A 13,952-nucleotide genomic window follows, 5' to 3' on the forward strand; every position below is an offset into this window, starting at 1 on the left:
TAAAACCAACCAGCAACCTCAGCAACATGAGGCTTTGTAGTGAGGCTGAGCAGCCCCAGGAACGTCACCAACCTCCTTCCAGGGGGGGTCAGCCAGGAAAGAAAAGAGACAACACCGACCACGACCAGGAAATAACTCAGTGGGTTTAATATTTTCATGGACTATTTGCAATGTAGGTACCGGAATTAGGTTTCCTTTTAAAAAACCAAGGAACAGTTGGATGTTGCCATGTGGGTGAACCTGTGAGACATCACCACATCCTGCTCACAGGTGTGAAAGCTGAGCCAGCCCTCGAGCCGAGCGCTCGGAGTCACGTGAGGGATCTGAGCTCAGCTCTGGGCTCAGCTTTCCTTCCAGCGGGGCTGATTCTGAGCCAGGGCAGCACAAGCACAGTACCTGCTGCTGTCTGACCGTGACACCTGAGAGAGCAGAGCCAAACCTACCAAACCTGCTGCTGTCTGACTGTGACACCTGAGAGAGCAGAGCCGAGCCTACCGAAACTGCTGCTGGCTTGTGGCGTCCGGCTGCTGCCCCCTCAGCTCAAAGAAAAGGTAAAAAATAAAAGAGAAATGAAATTTAAAATCCCAAAGCCCCCCAACCCCCTGTGTGGGCTGTCGGATCCAAAGCTTTGATCCTCTTGTGTGATCCCATATCGCTGCTACCTCCCATTGCTCAGGGCCAAGGGGGTCTGTGAGGCATCCTTGGCCTGAAGGGATCAGGGTGGACATGGATTGCATCCCTGCTGCCCTTCCAGAGGCTCTGTGTGCACCCCAAAGTAACAGCTGCCAACCCCAAATTCTCCAAGGGACTGTGCCAGGACAGAGCCCCATGAGCTGCCCATGTAACACTGGGGACCAGCCTGGACTTCCAGCATCTTCATGTCCTGGATAATGGGAACTCCCAGGCACTGGCGGGGATGGACACCTTTTATGACCTTTTTGTGTCATTTATTTCCAAGATGAACCTCCAGGTAAAGGAGCTGTAGTTTGGGATACAGCCCAGACACAGGAGCAGCAATGCCAGGGCTCATCCAGGGCGAGAGCCTCCACCCCATGGGCTGCTCCAGGCAGGCACGGGCACTTCCTGGGAACCAGTGCTCAATCCTGCCCTCCGAGCACGGCACAACCCAGGGCCTGTGGTGCAAAGGGAGCTCTTACAAAGGAGGTATAAACTGTAACTGATTTATTGGAACACAGGGTTGATTCATCAGGGGTTGCGCTGGAGGAAAGGAAGGGTCCAAGCTTTGAGAAGCAAATTTGGGTGAGAACAGGCACCTTTTCACTCTTTCGAACACTGTAAATAATAATAATTAAAAAAAAAAACCCAGACCAGACAGCCGCCATCCCCGGTCCCTCCCTCCCATCCCAAGGCTTGCCTTCACATCATGCTCTTCCTGAACTGCGACTGTGAGCTCTGTTTGGGCTTCGAGTCTGACTGCTGCAGCTCAAACTGTTTGTACAGGTCCCTCAGCTCTTTGATCTCCTGCAGCACCCTCTTGGCTTGGCTCCAGGTGGAGGAAGCCTCCCCCAGCAGCCTCTCAGATTCCTGCAGGATCCTTTCAGAGTCCGACTTGGAAGGTGATGAGGAAGAAGAGGTGGTGGTGGTGGTGCTGGCGGTGCTGGTGTTGGAGTCCTTGGTCTTTCTTTTGCCTTCCCCGTAGCCCTTCACCTCCGTCAGCAGTTCCTGAGTTTTTTCCAGTTTCAGTGCAACCAGTTCCTGTATCCGGGACAGCTGCTCCGGCTCTGCCGAGGCAAACTGAGCCTCCAGCCCCCTCCTCAGCACCGCCCGGTGCGCGGAAGAGTCCCGCCGGGACAGGATTTCTTCCATGGAGGCACATTTATTCTTTTCTGAGTACGAGAGCTTTTTGGGGACCTGCGGCGTGTACATGGTCCCTTTGTCAAAGGAGTCCTTGCGCTGCCCGGCCCTGTCCCACGAGGTCACCTCCCGCCGCGGGAGGCTCCCCGTCCGCCCTTTCTCCGGCGCCTTGGTGTTCTCCGAGTCGGAGCGGCGCCGGCCGGCAGTGAGGTGAGCCATGGACTTGTCCAGGTCCACCCGGAAACTCTCCTCGCAGGTGCCGTGATCCTCCGGAGAGGCGTCTTCCTCCTGGATCAGGTCGAGGGTCAGCATGCCGTCGGAGGTTGAGGTAGATGCCTGGAGGAGCAGAAAGCAGAGTGGGTTGGCACTGGAACGGCTGCACCTGCTTCCGAGGGTCTCCACACCATGGATACACGGCACAGAGAAGGAGCAGTGATGCTCCCTGCTCCAGAGCCTGGGTTTGAGGCTCTGGCTGAGCTGCAGATCCACGGACCCAAACCATGTGAGCCCTCCCTGGTCGCCCAGGAGCAGCTCTCCGGCTGTTCCCAGCAGGAACCTGAGGGAGCAGGTGTCAGTGATGGCAAACTGGGACTTTGCCGGAGGGTTTGCACAGTGCACTGGTCCACGAGAGCGGAGGAGCTGGTGACCCAGAGCTGCACTGATGGCAACCCTCAGCTCAGGCTGGAGCTCCAACACCGGCTCTCCTTGCCCTTATTTACAAGTGGAACGCTCCCAAGGGAATTTCCCCCGGGGTTGGTTGTACCTACCACAGCCATCAGGTGTCCCCGCGTGGGAGGGCGCCGGGAGTGCTGGATCTTGGCCCTGTCGCGCGTGGGGTGGGCGAGGAAGCTGTCCTCTTCCACAGTGACCTGCGGGGTGACACAGGCAGGGTGACCCTTCCAGGCTGTCCCACCAGCCCTGTGCAGGCCAGGCTGGGCCCCAGGGTGGGCCAGGCAGGGGACAGAGCCTTGTGGGCTGTCCCTTGCCATAGCTCTGTGGTCAGTGCTGGGAGGATCACACTATCCCAGACCTCCCAAGAGCCCACTCTGCGTGCAGGTGGCTGTGTGTGGGTGCAGACCATAAAACCCCAGTGGCTCTGCTCCCCTTTTTGCACCAGGAACGGAGGGGTCAGAGGGGCTGCTGCTCCCCAGCAGTCTCAAACCTTCCCCCAAGATGAAGGATGAGACAGGGCAGCCGGGCCCCAGCCCCGAGTCCCGCTCACCTCGTCCAAGATGCGGTTTTTGGCGCGTGTGATCGCAGAGTTGAGGGCGTTAATCCAGGACTCTTTCTCTTCCGGACTCACGGCCAGGAAGATCAGGTTTGGTGCCTACAAAAGAGGGAATTCAGGTCAGTGCCAGTGACTGAACTCACACAGAGAAGCTTTCACGTGGGCCCTGCCCAGAGAGAGCCCCACAGCCTCTACAGAGAAGGCAAAGGAGACCTGAGCCTCCAGCCCTGCAAACGGCGCTGCTCCACCACACGCAGCAAACCCCAGGACCATCCACATCCCTCCTTTCCCTACATCCCACCAGGACCATCTGCATCCCTGCCTACCCCCAGAGCCGAGGGCTCTCGCGCTGCCCGTGTCTGGCCAAGCCCCACGTACCGTGTTTCCAGGCTGCCTGGAGTGGGCGAGGGTAAATTTGCTGTGGTTCTTTTTGCTTCTACTTTTGGACTTCCTGAGCTCTTCACATTTCTCATAGTCACTCAGGTCGAACATTTCCTGTATGGTTTTTTCATCTTTTACCTGCAAAACAGCAAGAAAATTAAAGCCTTGCGGGTGTCGGACGGAGAGGCTGCTGCTCCAGCCAGCAGGATTTCAACATGACTCTTTAGAAGGATGGCATGAAAATCACACTTTCCCAGGTTAATTCCTGCCTCTCCCACCCCCAGAGTTACTGGGACCAGGCTGAAAGGCCGTGCAGGTGTGATCAGACACAGTGTTCATGCTTTGGGGACCCTCAAAACGAGCAGGGTTTACTCCAGCTGTGAGGAGGGGGTCCTGTGTGCCAGGAGGGTGTGGAGGCAGGAGGTGCTGGAGGAGGTGGACCCTCATCTCTGATTCAAAGGGACAATCATTCTCTGCAGACAGCGGAACAAGAGTCAGAGGGATCAGGATTAGCACTTCCTATTTTTACTCTGTGCTGGCAGCTGACTCCGGGGGTGGCTCCCGGAGTGCTGACACAACTCTGAGCCCTTGCCCTGGGGAGGGGGCTGTGGGCAGAACCCACCAGCCAGGGCAGGGGCTGCCAGGCTCTCACGAGACCTTCAGCAGCCAGGAGAAGGTTTTGAGAAGGAACAGAGTGCTGGGGCTCGGCCCTCACTGACAGAACCACTTCTTGGTGTCCTGTAGAGAATCCTCGAGTCACCACTTCACAAGATCTCCTGCTTTCCAGGGCTGTTCCCCAACACTCTGCACTGCCATGGTGAGATGGGCACCCGGCAATGGATCAGTGTCCAGAGGCTCACATTAAAGATGGGACTTACACAGGGTTGCTGAGGCTGCAGCTGCACTGGGGAGGCAGGCAGGGGTCTGGGGGGCAGGCAGGGGTCAGGAGGGCAGGCAGGGGTCTGGGGGGCAGGCAGGGGTCTGGGTGCTGACCCCTGAGCTGCCGGTGCCATCCCTCGGGCACACTTGGAGCCAAGGGGAGATGGCAAAGCCCTTCCTCTTCATCACCCTCCTAATGCACCATCCTCAATCCCATTCCTATGGCAGGGCAGCTCTGCTCTTCCATGGCAAACAGGAGGAATTAGGGGACTGGGGTGGGAGAGAGCTTGGGTTTGCATGTCCCTTACAGACAGCACTGCAGCAGGCCCAAATCCACATCCATCTGCTTAATCCGACTCCAGCCGGTCATTCCAGGCTGGATTGGTGACTGAGGGTGTGTAACTCAGGTGCCAGGAAGGCAGATGGTGGTGAGGTCTGAGCCCTCAGATTTCCTGAAAGGACTCCACCTCATTTCATACATTTCCTCCCCGGTTTTGGGAAGCACTGAAGGAATTTCCCATGATTTTTCCATAGAATTTTATCAAAGAGGGTGACTAAACCAGCTTCCTAACCAGGGGCAGGGAAAAACTGACCATCTGGCCCTGCCTAATGACTGCAGCTCCCCTCTGTCCTTCTCCTTCTGCTCCTGGGTGTGTCCCCAGGATCCTTGGGACACTGGCAGTGCCATTCCTGATGCCCCGGAGCTGGTTCCTGCTCGTGACCCAACCCCTGTGCCTGGGGGTGAGAACAGATAATGTCTGGCTCCGCATCCTCCCCGTGCGCCGCTAATCGGCTTTGATCTCTTCCCGCTGCCATCCTGCAATCCACCTCTTTCCAAGAATCTCGGCCGAATCCAGCCCGACTCATTTGCAGCAGGAAAGGCCAGTCCCCTCCGAGCCCCCCCAGCTGTGCCCCCGTGGCTGAGATCGGAGCCCTCGCTCCAGATGTTCGCCCATGTAGGTCACTGGGGCTTCCCCGGCCCTCCCCTCCCTCCTCCCTCTTCCTGGAGCTGGGATTTAATATCCTGCCCCCAGGAACACCCGAGGGAGGCTGCAGGACGGAGCAGGTGCCTTTGGCTCAGGCAAACACCCTGCGGCAGGTGCAGCTCGTCCTTTAAACATCCCGGAATGACAAGTGCCAGGGCTCTGACACTGCACTTGGGCGCGGGGAGGGGACCCTGCTCCCACCAAAGTGTGGGGGACCCGTTAGAAAACCCTTAAAACTGGGAACTGGCAACATCCACAGTGGGATTCTTGGGGGAAGAGGGTCAGTGGCAGCGATTCCAGGGGGCACAGGAAGGACAGAGGGACTCTCCTGGGGGGCCATGGGCAGCTGATCCCCCTCCCACTCTGAGGTAACAGAGCATCCGGTGTGCAGGGAGGGAAACTGGAGAGAAGGAAGGTGAAAGGCAACTCCAGAGGAACCACCGGCTCTTTTGTCCTTTGTGGGAGGCTCCTGAGGCCCAAAGGAGAGAGGTGGTGGCATGGGGGGCAGCTCAGGGGCAGGATTAAGGTGCATCAGCCCCAGCAGGCGCTGCCCTGGCTGTCTGCTGGCTTAGCTGCTGTGTTCTAGCTGCTCAAGGCAGACAAAACAGCTTCACCCCGGTGTTCTGCCTGGCTCCTGCCTGTGGCCAGCTTGAGGGAAGGGAAACTGAGGCACGGAGAAGGAACCTGAGGTGTCCCACAGCCCTACAGCAGGGGACATTAGACCCTGCAGCCATGAGACCACCCAGCCCCGCACCCCCCGGCAGCTGTGCCGGGACCAGCACTGCTGACACTGCTGGGATCCGAGGAGAGGAGCTGCATTCCTCACACTCCTCACACTCCTCACACTCCTCACACTCCTCACACTCCTTCCCCCGCAGCTGCTGCCCGCCCGGGCTGGGCCCAGGGACCCCGGCCCTGCCATTCCCTGCCCCTGGGGGTCTGCGGGCACGTGGTGGGTCAGAACACCAGCCATGGCACCCGAACCCCTGCTCTAGAAGGTCCCAGCTATTTGTGCTCCCCAAAGTCTATAATTAACTGTTCTTGGGTGTTGAGGGTCCCTGATGTGGGTTAATTAACTGCCCCTGGGTGTCTCACTGAGGAGAGTTCAGATTTCCTCCCTCACCAAGCCTGCAGCGACTCCGAACCTCCCGGACCCAGGGTAGGGCTGTGTTTTGGGGCCAAACCAGGCACAGAGGGGAAGGGCAGGTGCTCAGTCACTCCATCCTAGGATTTTAGGCAGAGATTTGCCTTATCAGTTCCTTAATGGGACACGGACAAATGCGGAAGGTACAGAAAATCACAAGACACGCACTGTAACGCACCCACGGGACACTCGGGAGGTCACGGCACAGCTCAGGGTGTAACCAGAAACCTCCAGACTCTCAGTGGAACCAAATACCCAAACATGGGCAGTTTCGGAGCTGACGAGTTCCCCTCACAGGCTGCCACCAAAGTTTCACTTCCTCCAGCTGAGCAGCTCTCGAGCAGCTCTGCCCCAGGAAGGGACGGAGCTTCCTGCAGAGCCGGCTGAAATTGGGCTGTCCCTGGGACGGGGATGCACATGTGTGTGCAAGGATGGACATCTCTGCAGACCTGGCTGAAATTGGGCTGTCCCTGGGATGGGGATGCACATGTGTGTGCAAGGATGGACATCTCTGCAGACCTGGCTGAAATTGGGCTGTCCCTGGGACAGGGATGCACATGTGTGTGCAAGGATGGACATCTGTGCAGACCTGGCTGAAATTGGGCTGTCCCTGGGATGGGGATGCACACACGTGTGTGCAAGGGACAGAATTCCTCCCCAAAATCCCATCACGCCGTGCATGGCAGTGCTCACTGAGGGCAAACACTCCCCATGGAGCACCACAGAACCCAGTGTGCCAACACACCCCCACCGCCCCCCCTGCCAGCAGCACGAGCCGGGCTGGAACAGGGAGCGGCGAGGAGCAGCAGCTCCTCGAGTGCTCTTGTGCTAATTGAGCCGATGCCTTTGGTGGCAAACAAGGGAAGGCTCTAGAGAAGCGTTTCCTCATCGCCCTCGTCACCCAGAGCCGTCTGGCAGCCCCCGGCTTCCTGCGAGGAAGCGCCGAGCCCGGCTGTGAGTCGGCCCGGCCGCCGCTCCCGGCGCGGGCAGGGGCAAAGCTGGGCCAGAAACGGTGAACAATTCCCAGAAATGTGCCGGGGGGAGGGACAGGCGTGAGGAGAGGGAGGGGAAAGAATGTAAAAGTGGGCTTAGAAGGTGGTGTGGTGCTCAGCAGAGCTCAGCCCTCCGCAGATTATCTCCTCAAAGCTGGGTTTGGCCGGTGACCAGACGCTGAATAACGGAGGGGTTTGGTGTCAGTTCCCGGAGTTCGGCTGCCGCGGGGGAACGGAGTGAGCTCCTGGTTCAGGAGGTGTCAGACAAGTCCCACAGCTTCCAAAGGGCTGCACTCAAACATCCTACTGGCGTTTTCCATCAGTTGGGATGAAAAACTACATTTCCTCTCCTCTCCAGACTTGGCTCTGCCAAGGAGAAGCCCGGGCTCCCATTGGGCATTCCCAAATTCTCCTGACAAAACTAAATAAATCAGGGCTCTGACCTGCAAGCCCAGGTCCTAGGCAGACAACTGGAAAAGCACACAGATTCCCTGGAGGAATAAGTGTGGGTATGGATGAGATTTTGTTGTTAGGCTGAATTTTGGAAACCTCCCCATCCCACACCTCAGCCCGTGCTCGGCTCCGAGTAGTTCCACTCCACGCTCTCTTCGTGCAGCATCACCACCTGCCCCGAGCCGACATCCTTCCTGAGGGAACCCGGCATGGGACAGACAACTCCCCTTCCCATGTGCCTTGGGGAGATGGGATTCACTGCCCTGCTTCCCAGATGGAGAAATGCAGGCAAAAGTAAATAAATGTCTGGTTTGAACTCATTTAGTGAGCGCGTGGCAGAGCCGAGGAGCTTCCAGGCGCCCTGGGATTTAACCCTGGCAGATCTGAGGAGCATCCAGGAGTCCTGGAATTTAATCCCTTCTGCTCTGAGCTGGGGGGAGGGCTGGGAGTGTGGCTTCACCTGCGGAAGCACCTGCCAGTGCTCTGGAGCAGCCGCTGAGCGTGAGGGGAGCTGACAGGAAACACCGGGGCTGCTACGAGAATGAACTCGTGAGCTCCATCCACCAGATCCACGTCGCTCCGGTGGCTTTGATGGAGCAAAATCATTTACAACACGGGAGGGCTTTGATCTGTGGCAGAAACAGGCAGCTGAATCTTTTCACCCATCGCTGCAGAATCGGGTAAAATTCAGACCGTCCCGGGGCTGTTTCCACTCAGTTTCCCATTCATTTTTGGGGGGGGGTGCCTGGCTTTACCAGGGAATAAGTGATGATTCTCTGGCCAGCACCAAACCCCTGTTCTGAGACCATGGGAGCAGAAAGTCTTGGGAGCACCCTGGGCACACACAAGCCCCGGGAACCCCTCCACTGAGACCCTCAACATTCCAGACCCCCCAACACCGGCACGTTCCTCTGCACGGCAGGCACAGAGTCACCCCAGTGCACACCCACAGCCAGATGTCACCTCTGTGACCAGCAGAGAGTCACCTCAGTGCACATCAGCACCAGATGTCACCTCCGTAACCGCGTCTCTGCCCGACCACAGATTCTTCCATATAAAGACACGGCAGCCGCTGCTGCGCGTTATTTATGGTCCCTCACACACACGTGGAGCCCCGGAGCCGCCTCAGGCCCAGGCGGGAGTTCTTCCCCGTAAGAAACACAAACACAAGAGCTTCTTGTTCAGAACAGGCCCCATACGGCCCCTCCAGCCTTGTCCCAATCCTGGGCTCCCAGCACAGCTGGATTTGAGCTGGATGTGCTCAGGAGGGATGGACAGACATCTTTTCCCTGCACCTCTTCCCTGTGTTGATTCCTGTTCAAACACCTTCTCTCTTGGCTTGTCCAGCCTATTCCCAACCCCATCCCAGCAGTCTGACTGTGTTGGTCTGCATTCCTGCTGGGAAATTCGGGAGAGCCACAAACCACGGGGGATTTGTGCCACTGGCTCTGTGCCTCTCACATCCATCCAACTTTCCAATCCATAAATGTGTCTATAGATCCATCACGGGGTTCGTGTCTCGCTACCACCAGCGCTGTCCACAGTCTCTAATCCTTCTCTCATCACCTCTGTTTACCTGAGCATTCCCAAGGCACTAACCCCCCCACCCTGCAGACAACATCCATTCCCTGTTCCTGTGTCTCTCTCTGGCTCTGGAGCAGCCAGGAGGTCGATGGGAGCGAGCTCTGGAATTCCAGCACACAGCTCAGCACCACCTGGGCATTCAGTCCACTTTTTAGACCATTTCTGTGTTCTAACAACCCTTGACCCCTCCGTGTGTGCCGTGTTCACGACTCAACCAGCCTTAAATCAAGCTGCTCCTTCCACTCTCCGGATCCTGAGCTGGGCCAGGGAGCCGTGCATCCAACCAGGGTCCAGCAGGGAATGACCCCCACTGAGGGAAACCCAGTGAGACCAGGGTTTTACCCCGAATTCCCTGACCTGGAGCAGCCCCTGTGCCTGCTGTGGGCACCGGTGCAGCTCTGGGATGTCAGAGGGGACCCGAGGGAGGAGGGCTCTGGCCAGGGGAGTTCTCCCTGATGGATTTATGGAGACAAAAAGCGCGGGGGGGGGCCGTGCAAGGACAGCCGGGTGCCGGCTCAGCCTGACGGTCACATCCGATTACCTCCGATGTCAACACCACGTTAAACCCCAAACCCCAGCGAGGAGACAGAGGAGGGGGAGAGGAGGGGGCACGTTGTACAACACGGTGTCGAATCCCGGGGGAAATTTCCCCGTTGTCCTCTTGGCACGGGGGAAAAATACCAGAGATCGACCCGTAAATGGCTCGATTCCAGTGGGCAGAGCGGAGTTATTTCCAAATGGACAGTGAGCAGCTGGGAACAAGGCACTGCCGGGCTCAATGAGGGAGGACAGGCACAGAAGGGAGCCGGCATTGCTGTCGCCGCGGCAGGAAGAGGGATGAGGGCTTAACTCTCGCTAAGTGAATCCTTTCGTGTCTCCACGCTGGGAAAATGTCTCCCGGCAGAGCTGTCTGGGAGAGTCGCTGTCGGAGCCGAACCTGACCCGGCCGGGTCCTGCCGGCGCCAGCCCGGGGAGAAGAGAAGCCCCCGAAGAACCTCCTCGGCCCGGCTGGCGCTGGAGGGGCGCTGGGAAGGGCCGGGGCTGCTCCTTTTCATATGCAAAGGAAGGAAGGGGGGATGGGAAAGGAAACTGAAACCGATCCTACCTCCTTCTCCGAGATGTAAAGCTGATCTCCCTTCAGAACCACATAACGGTTTTTCCAGATTTCCCTAAAAATGCCTTTCCCGCAAAATTTCCGCACCCAGCCGACCTTCTCCGGCTGCACAGGTTGCTGGTTTCCATCCTGGTGCCCCTAACACAAAGGGAGAGGGAAAAAAATGGGGGAAAACGGGATTATTCTTGGTTTTACACTCCTCTTCTCCCCCCCTCCTTCTTTGCCCAACTTTCGCCTCCCTCTCCCTCCGGCCCCTCTCTCCGCCGACGCCGGGACCCGAGTCCTTCCCCGGGGTCACTCCACGGGGATTTTCGTGCCGCAGACGCGAAGCGGCACCAGCAGCACCGGGAGGACGCTGCGAGGACCGGGCAGGGTTCCCTCCGCGGTTATATAAGACAGGCCGGTGTCTCTATCGCCTCATCCAGCGGGCATTTACCCATGGAAAGGGGAACGGGGAGGGGGGGGGGTTGGGCGGAATTTAAACCGGCTGGATTTTTATTATTTTTTTTTTACTGCGGTGAAAATTGCATTTTTGCGCTTTTCATGAGCAATTAATCCAAGAGGTGAAATCTACGGCCGGTTCATATGTGGGATTTCTCCGTAGGCAGCGATGGGATGGCTGGGTGCAGCACACACACACACACACACACACACGGCACAGAGCGACGGATTGATGGTGCCTCTGGATTTTATGGTTTCCTTGTGTTCCAAGATGAAAACTGCCTGCCTACATCCCCCAGTGTCTGTGACGGGTGCGGGATGCCGGAGAGGCGCTGGGCAGGGGCAGGAGCTGGGCCGGCCGCGGGCTCCGGGTCTCTTTGGCTCTGCTTGGGGGGTCTGTGCGTTTTTTTGCGGGGGGAGCCCGAGCGAACACCTGGCACCGGAGAGACAAACCCCCCTCCCCAAAACATCCGGGAGCCTCCCTCACCCCGCCGTGCCCCGGGAGAAGAACCGATTCCACTCACCCTTTTCGCAGAATTATTTTTTTTCATCGTTCCTTGGTGCGCTGGGAGGAGGTTTTATTTTTTGGGGGGGGGGCGGGAGGCGGAGGAGGAGAGGGGCTCCCGCGGCCTCCTCGCCGGAGGGGGGGGGGGAAACACCCCGGGGGGCTCCTCCTGCGATCGCGCTGCCTTCGCCCCGCGTGGCTCAGGGCCCTCTCCCGTTACACGGCGCTCTGAGCCATCGCCAGCCCCGCCGCGTCCCCCCCCGCCGCCACCATCCCGCAGCTCGGGGGGCTGCGCTGGGCTGCGCCGGGCTCCCGAGCTCCATCTATAGCCGCGCGCCCGTGACGTCGGGGTTCACGGCACAGGGCGAATCGCAGCCCACGAGGGTTTTTTTTTCTTCTTTGTCTCTGACTCGCCGGGGACGGAGAGTCCGGGGGGCAGCGGGCGCGGGGGTCGGCGGCACCTCGCCCGGGTTGCCCCCCGAGGGTCCCGGCGGCGTTCCCGGCGGTGTCACGGGTCACCGGGAAACTTCCTGGGAGAAGGGGGGAAAAAAAGCGGCCGGGTGGCACTGGGAGGGTTTTCTGCCCGAAAGGTGTTCGGAAGTGCAAACGAATCCCCCCGGAGAGAGGAGCGGGGAGATTCCTTGGGAAGGGGCTGAGGGAAGGGGTCACTTCCAGCACAGAGGGTCTGACAGCCAGGACTTGGTGGGATTCAAAGCGTGGCTTCCAAAAGTAAGGACATACTTAACTTCCTAAAAAAACCCTCTTTTTTGGCTTATTTTGTCTGTCTCCTGCATGTCCTACAAGTCTGGAACTGTCTGAGTGTGAGACTGAGGTCAGGGATGAGATTTATGGATCAGAGATGGGTGAGAAAGAGGGTAAAGCACAGAAAGGAGAAAATAGATTGACCCATCATTGATCAATGGATCGGCTTTACAATGACACTGTCCATCCCATCCCAGCTTTACAGTCCATCCCATCACTGGACAGCACCCCCCACCCCCAATTTCAAGGTGCAGTTTCACCCCAGCACTCTGGAATTAATATGTGCAGAGTCCTGGGCATGTACTTGGATTACTGAGTATTTCCAGAGCTTTTGTGAGTGTTGGTATCCCATTGGTGTTCCCATGTGCTCCCTGTTTGCGTTGTGAGCTGTGGGATGCACTGGATACCTGGGAATACCTGGGACAGGGACACAAGTCGCTGTCTACACCTTATCCAGGGGTTGCCTTTTCCTCCCGTGCCTGTGCAGCCCTGAGCTCCGTGGGTCCCAGGACTGGGATTTGCCATCTCCGTGCCTCAGTTTCCCCTTTTAGCCCACGTGGGCAGAGCTGGGTCCAGGCAGGGCCGATGGCAGAGCGACAGCTGAGCTGCCCGGAGCCCCCGGCGCAGTTTGCCGGGACACCACGGGACCTGCCAGTTTATTTAATGACATTTTGCCTCCCGACCGGCCTCGTCCTTCCTCACGTCCTGTTTTCAGTGGCCAGGACCTGCGGAGCGCCGGCGCGTGGCCAGTGCCAGATGGCACCGTGCTGGTGGCAGCGGGACGGCTCCGTCCTGCCCTTCGGATCCAGCGCCCACTCTCTTCCTAAACGCCCTCCAATGCCAGGGAAGTCGCCCTGAAATCACGGGAGGTAACGCACCGGCACACACCTCCCTGCCCCTGGGAGCAGGGATTCAGCTCCACTCGGGATCCTCAGGCTGCTCTGACAGCGCGACGGTGAGTCACGTTTGTGAAGGATGTGATCGGTGATTCAGAGCTGGAAACATCAACAATTTACATGGAAGGAAGGGGATAGGAGGGAACCCGGCTCCCATTTCCGTACTGGGAACAGGCGGTCGCACTCCCAGCCTTGGGGCCGGCCCCGGATGCTGCTCCCGCTGGGATCACTGGGCTGGGGAGGGTTGGGGTGGGGGTGCCCTCCCTGAGCCACAGTCACACCAGTGTGGCAGGTGACGTGGTCTCTGCAGCTCCCCATCCCCACTCCTGTCCTTGTCCCTGTCACTGTCACTGTCCCCATCCTCATTCCCAGCCCTGTCCCCATCCCTGTCCCCACCCCTTTCCTGTGGGCAGCACAAAAAGCCCCCCCAAGGTGTGTTTGTGTCTCTCCCACACCCACACAGCCCCTTCACCCCCTCAGCCCCGGGGCTGCAGCTGCTCCCTGTGCTGATCCATATAAACAGTCGCCAAAATCTCACCTTTCTGCAGAGCAGATCAGCAAACTCTCGGTTTATTTACGTCTTTAACACCCCCCACACAGCATTTTGCCTCTGGATATCAAGTGTGAAGCTGCTGCCTGGAAGATGAGCCGAGTTTAATTAGGGCATGAGCTTTTCCGAGTCTCTGACGACGATTACAGCATTTTTGTCTGGGAAAGGGGCTGCTGGAGGAGGGATTTATCCCTCTGGAGTGGAGGGGAAAGGCTCCTCTGA

General features: G+C 58.3%; 1 protein-coding gene across 1 annotated transcript; it reads right to left on the reverse strand.

Annotated features, from left to right (window-relative positions):
• Positions 1–925: 925 nt before the first annotated feature.
• On the reverse strand, positions 926–11,637 carry PLEKHO1 (pleckstrin homology domain containing O1). The gene is made up of 6 exons (XM_027702822.1): positions 11,542–11,637; positions 10,568–10,714; positions 3,422–3,562; positions 3,038–3,142; positions 2,583–2,684; positions 926–2,151 (listed from the first exon to the last, which is right to left on the reverse strand). Exons 1-6 carry the CDS (start codon positions 11,566–11,568, stop codon positions 1,378–1,380), a joined length of 1,296 nt encoding a protein of 431 aa, XP_027558623.1. The 5' UTR covers positions 11,569–11,637; the 3' UTR covers positions 926–1,377.
• Between the last annotated feature and the right edge of the window lie 2,315 nt (positions 11,638–13,952).

The sequence above is a fragment of the Neopelma chrysocephalum genome, unplaced genomic scaffold (genome assembly GCF_003984885.1).
Source record: "Neopelma chrysocephalum unplaced genomic scaffold, ASM398488v2 Primary Assembly neopelma1_197, whole genome shotgun sequence".
In the NCBI taxonomy this organism is placed as follows: Eukaryota; Metazoa; Chordata; class Aves; order Passeriformes; family Pipridae; genus Neopelma; species Neopelma chrysocephalum.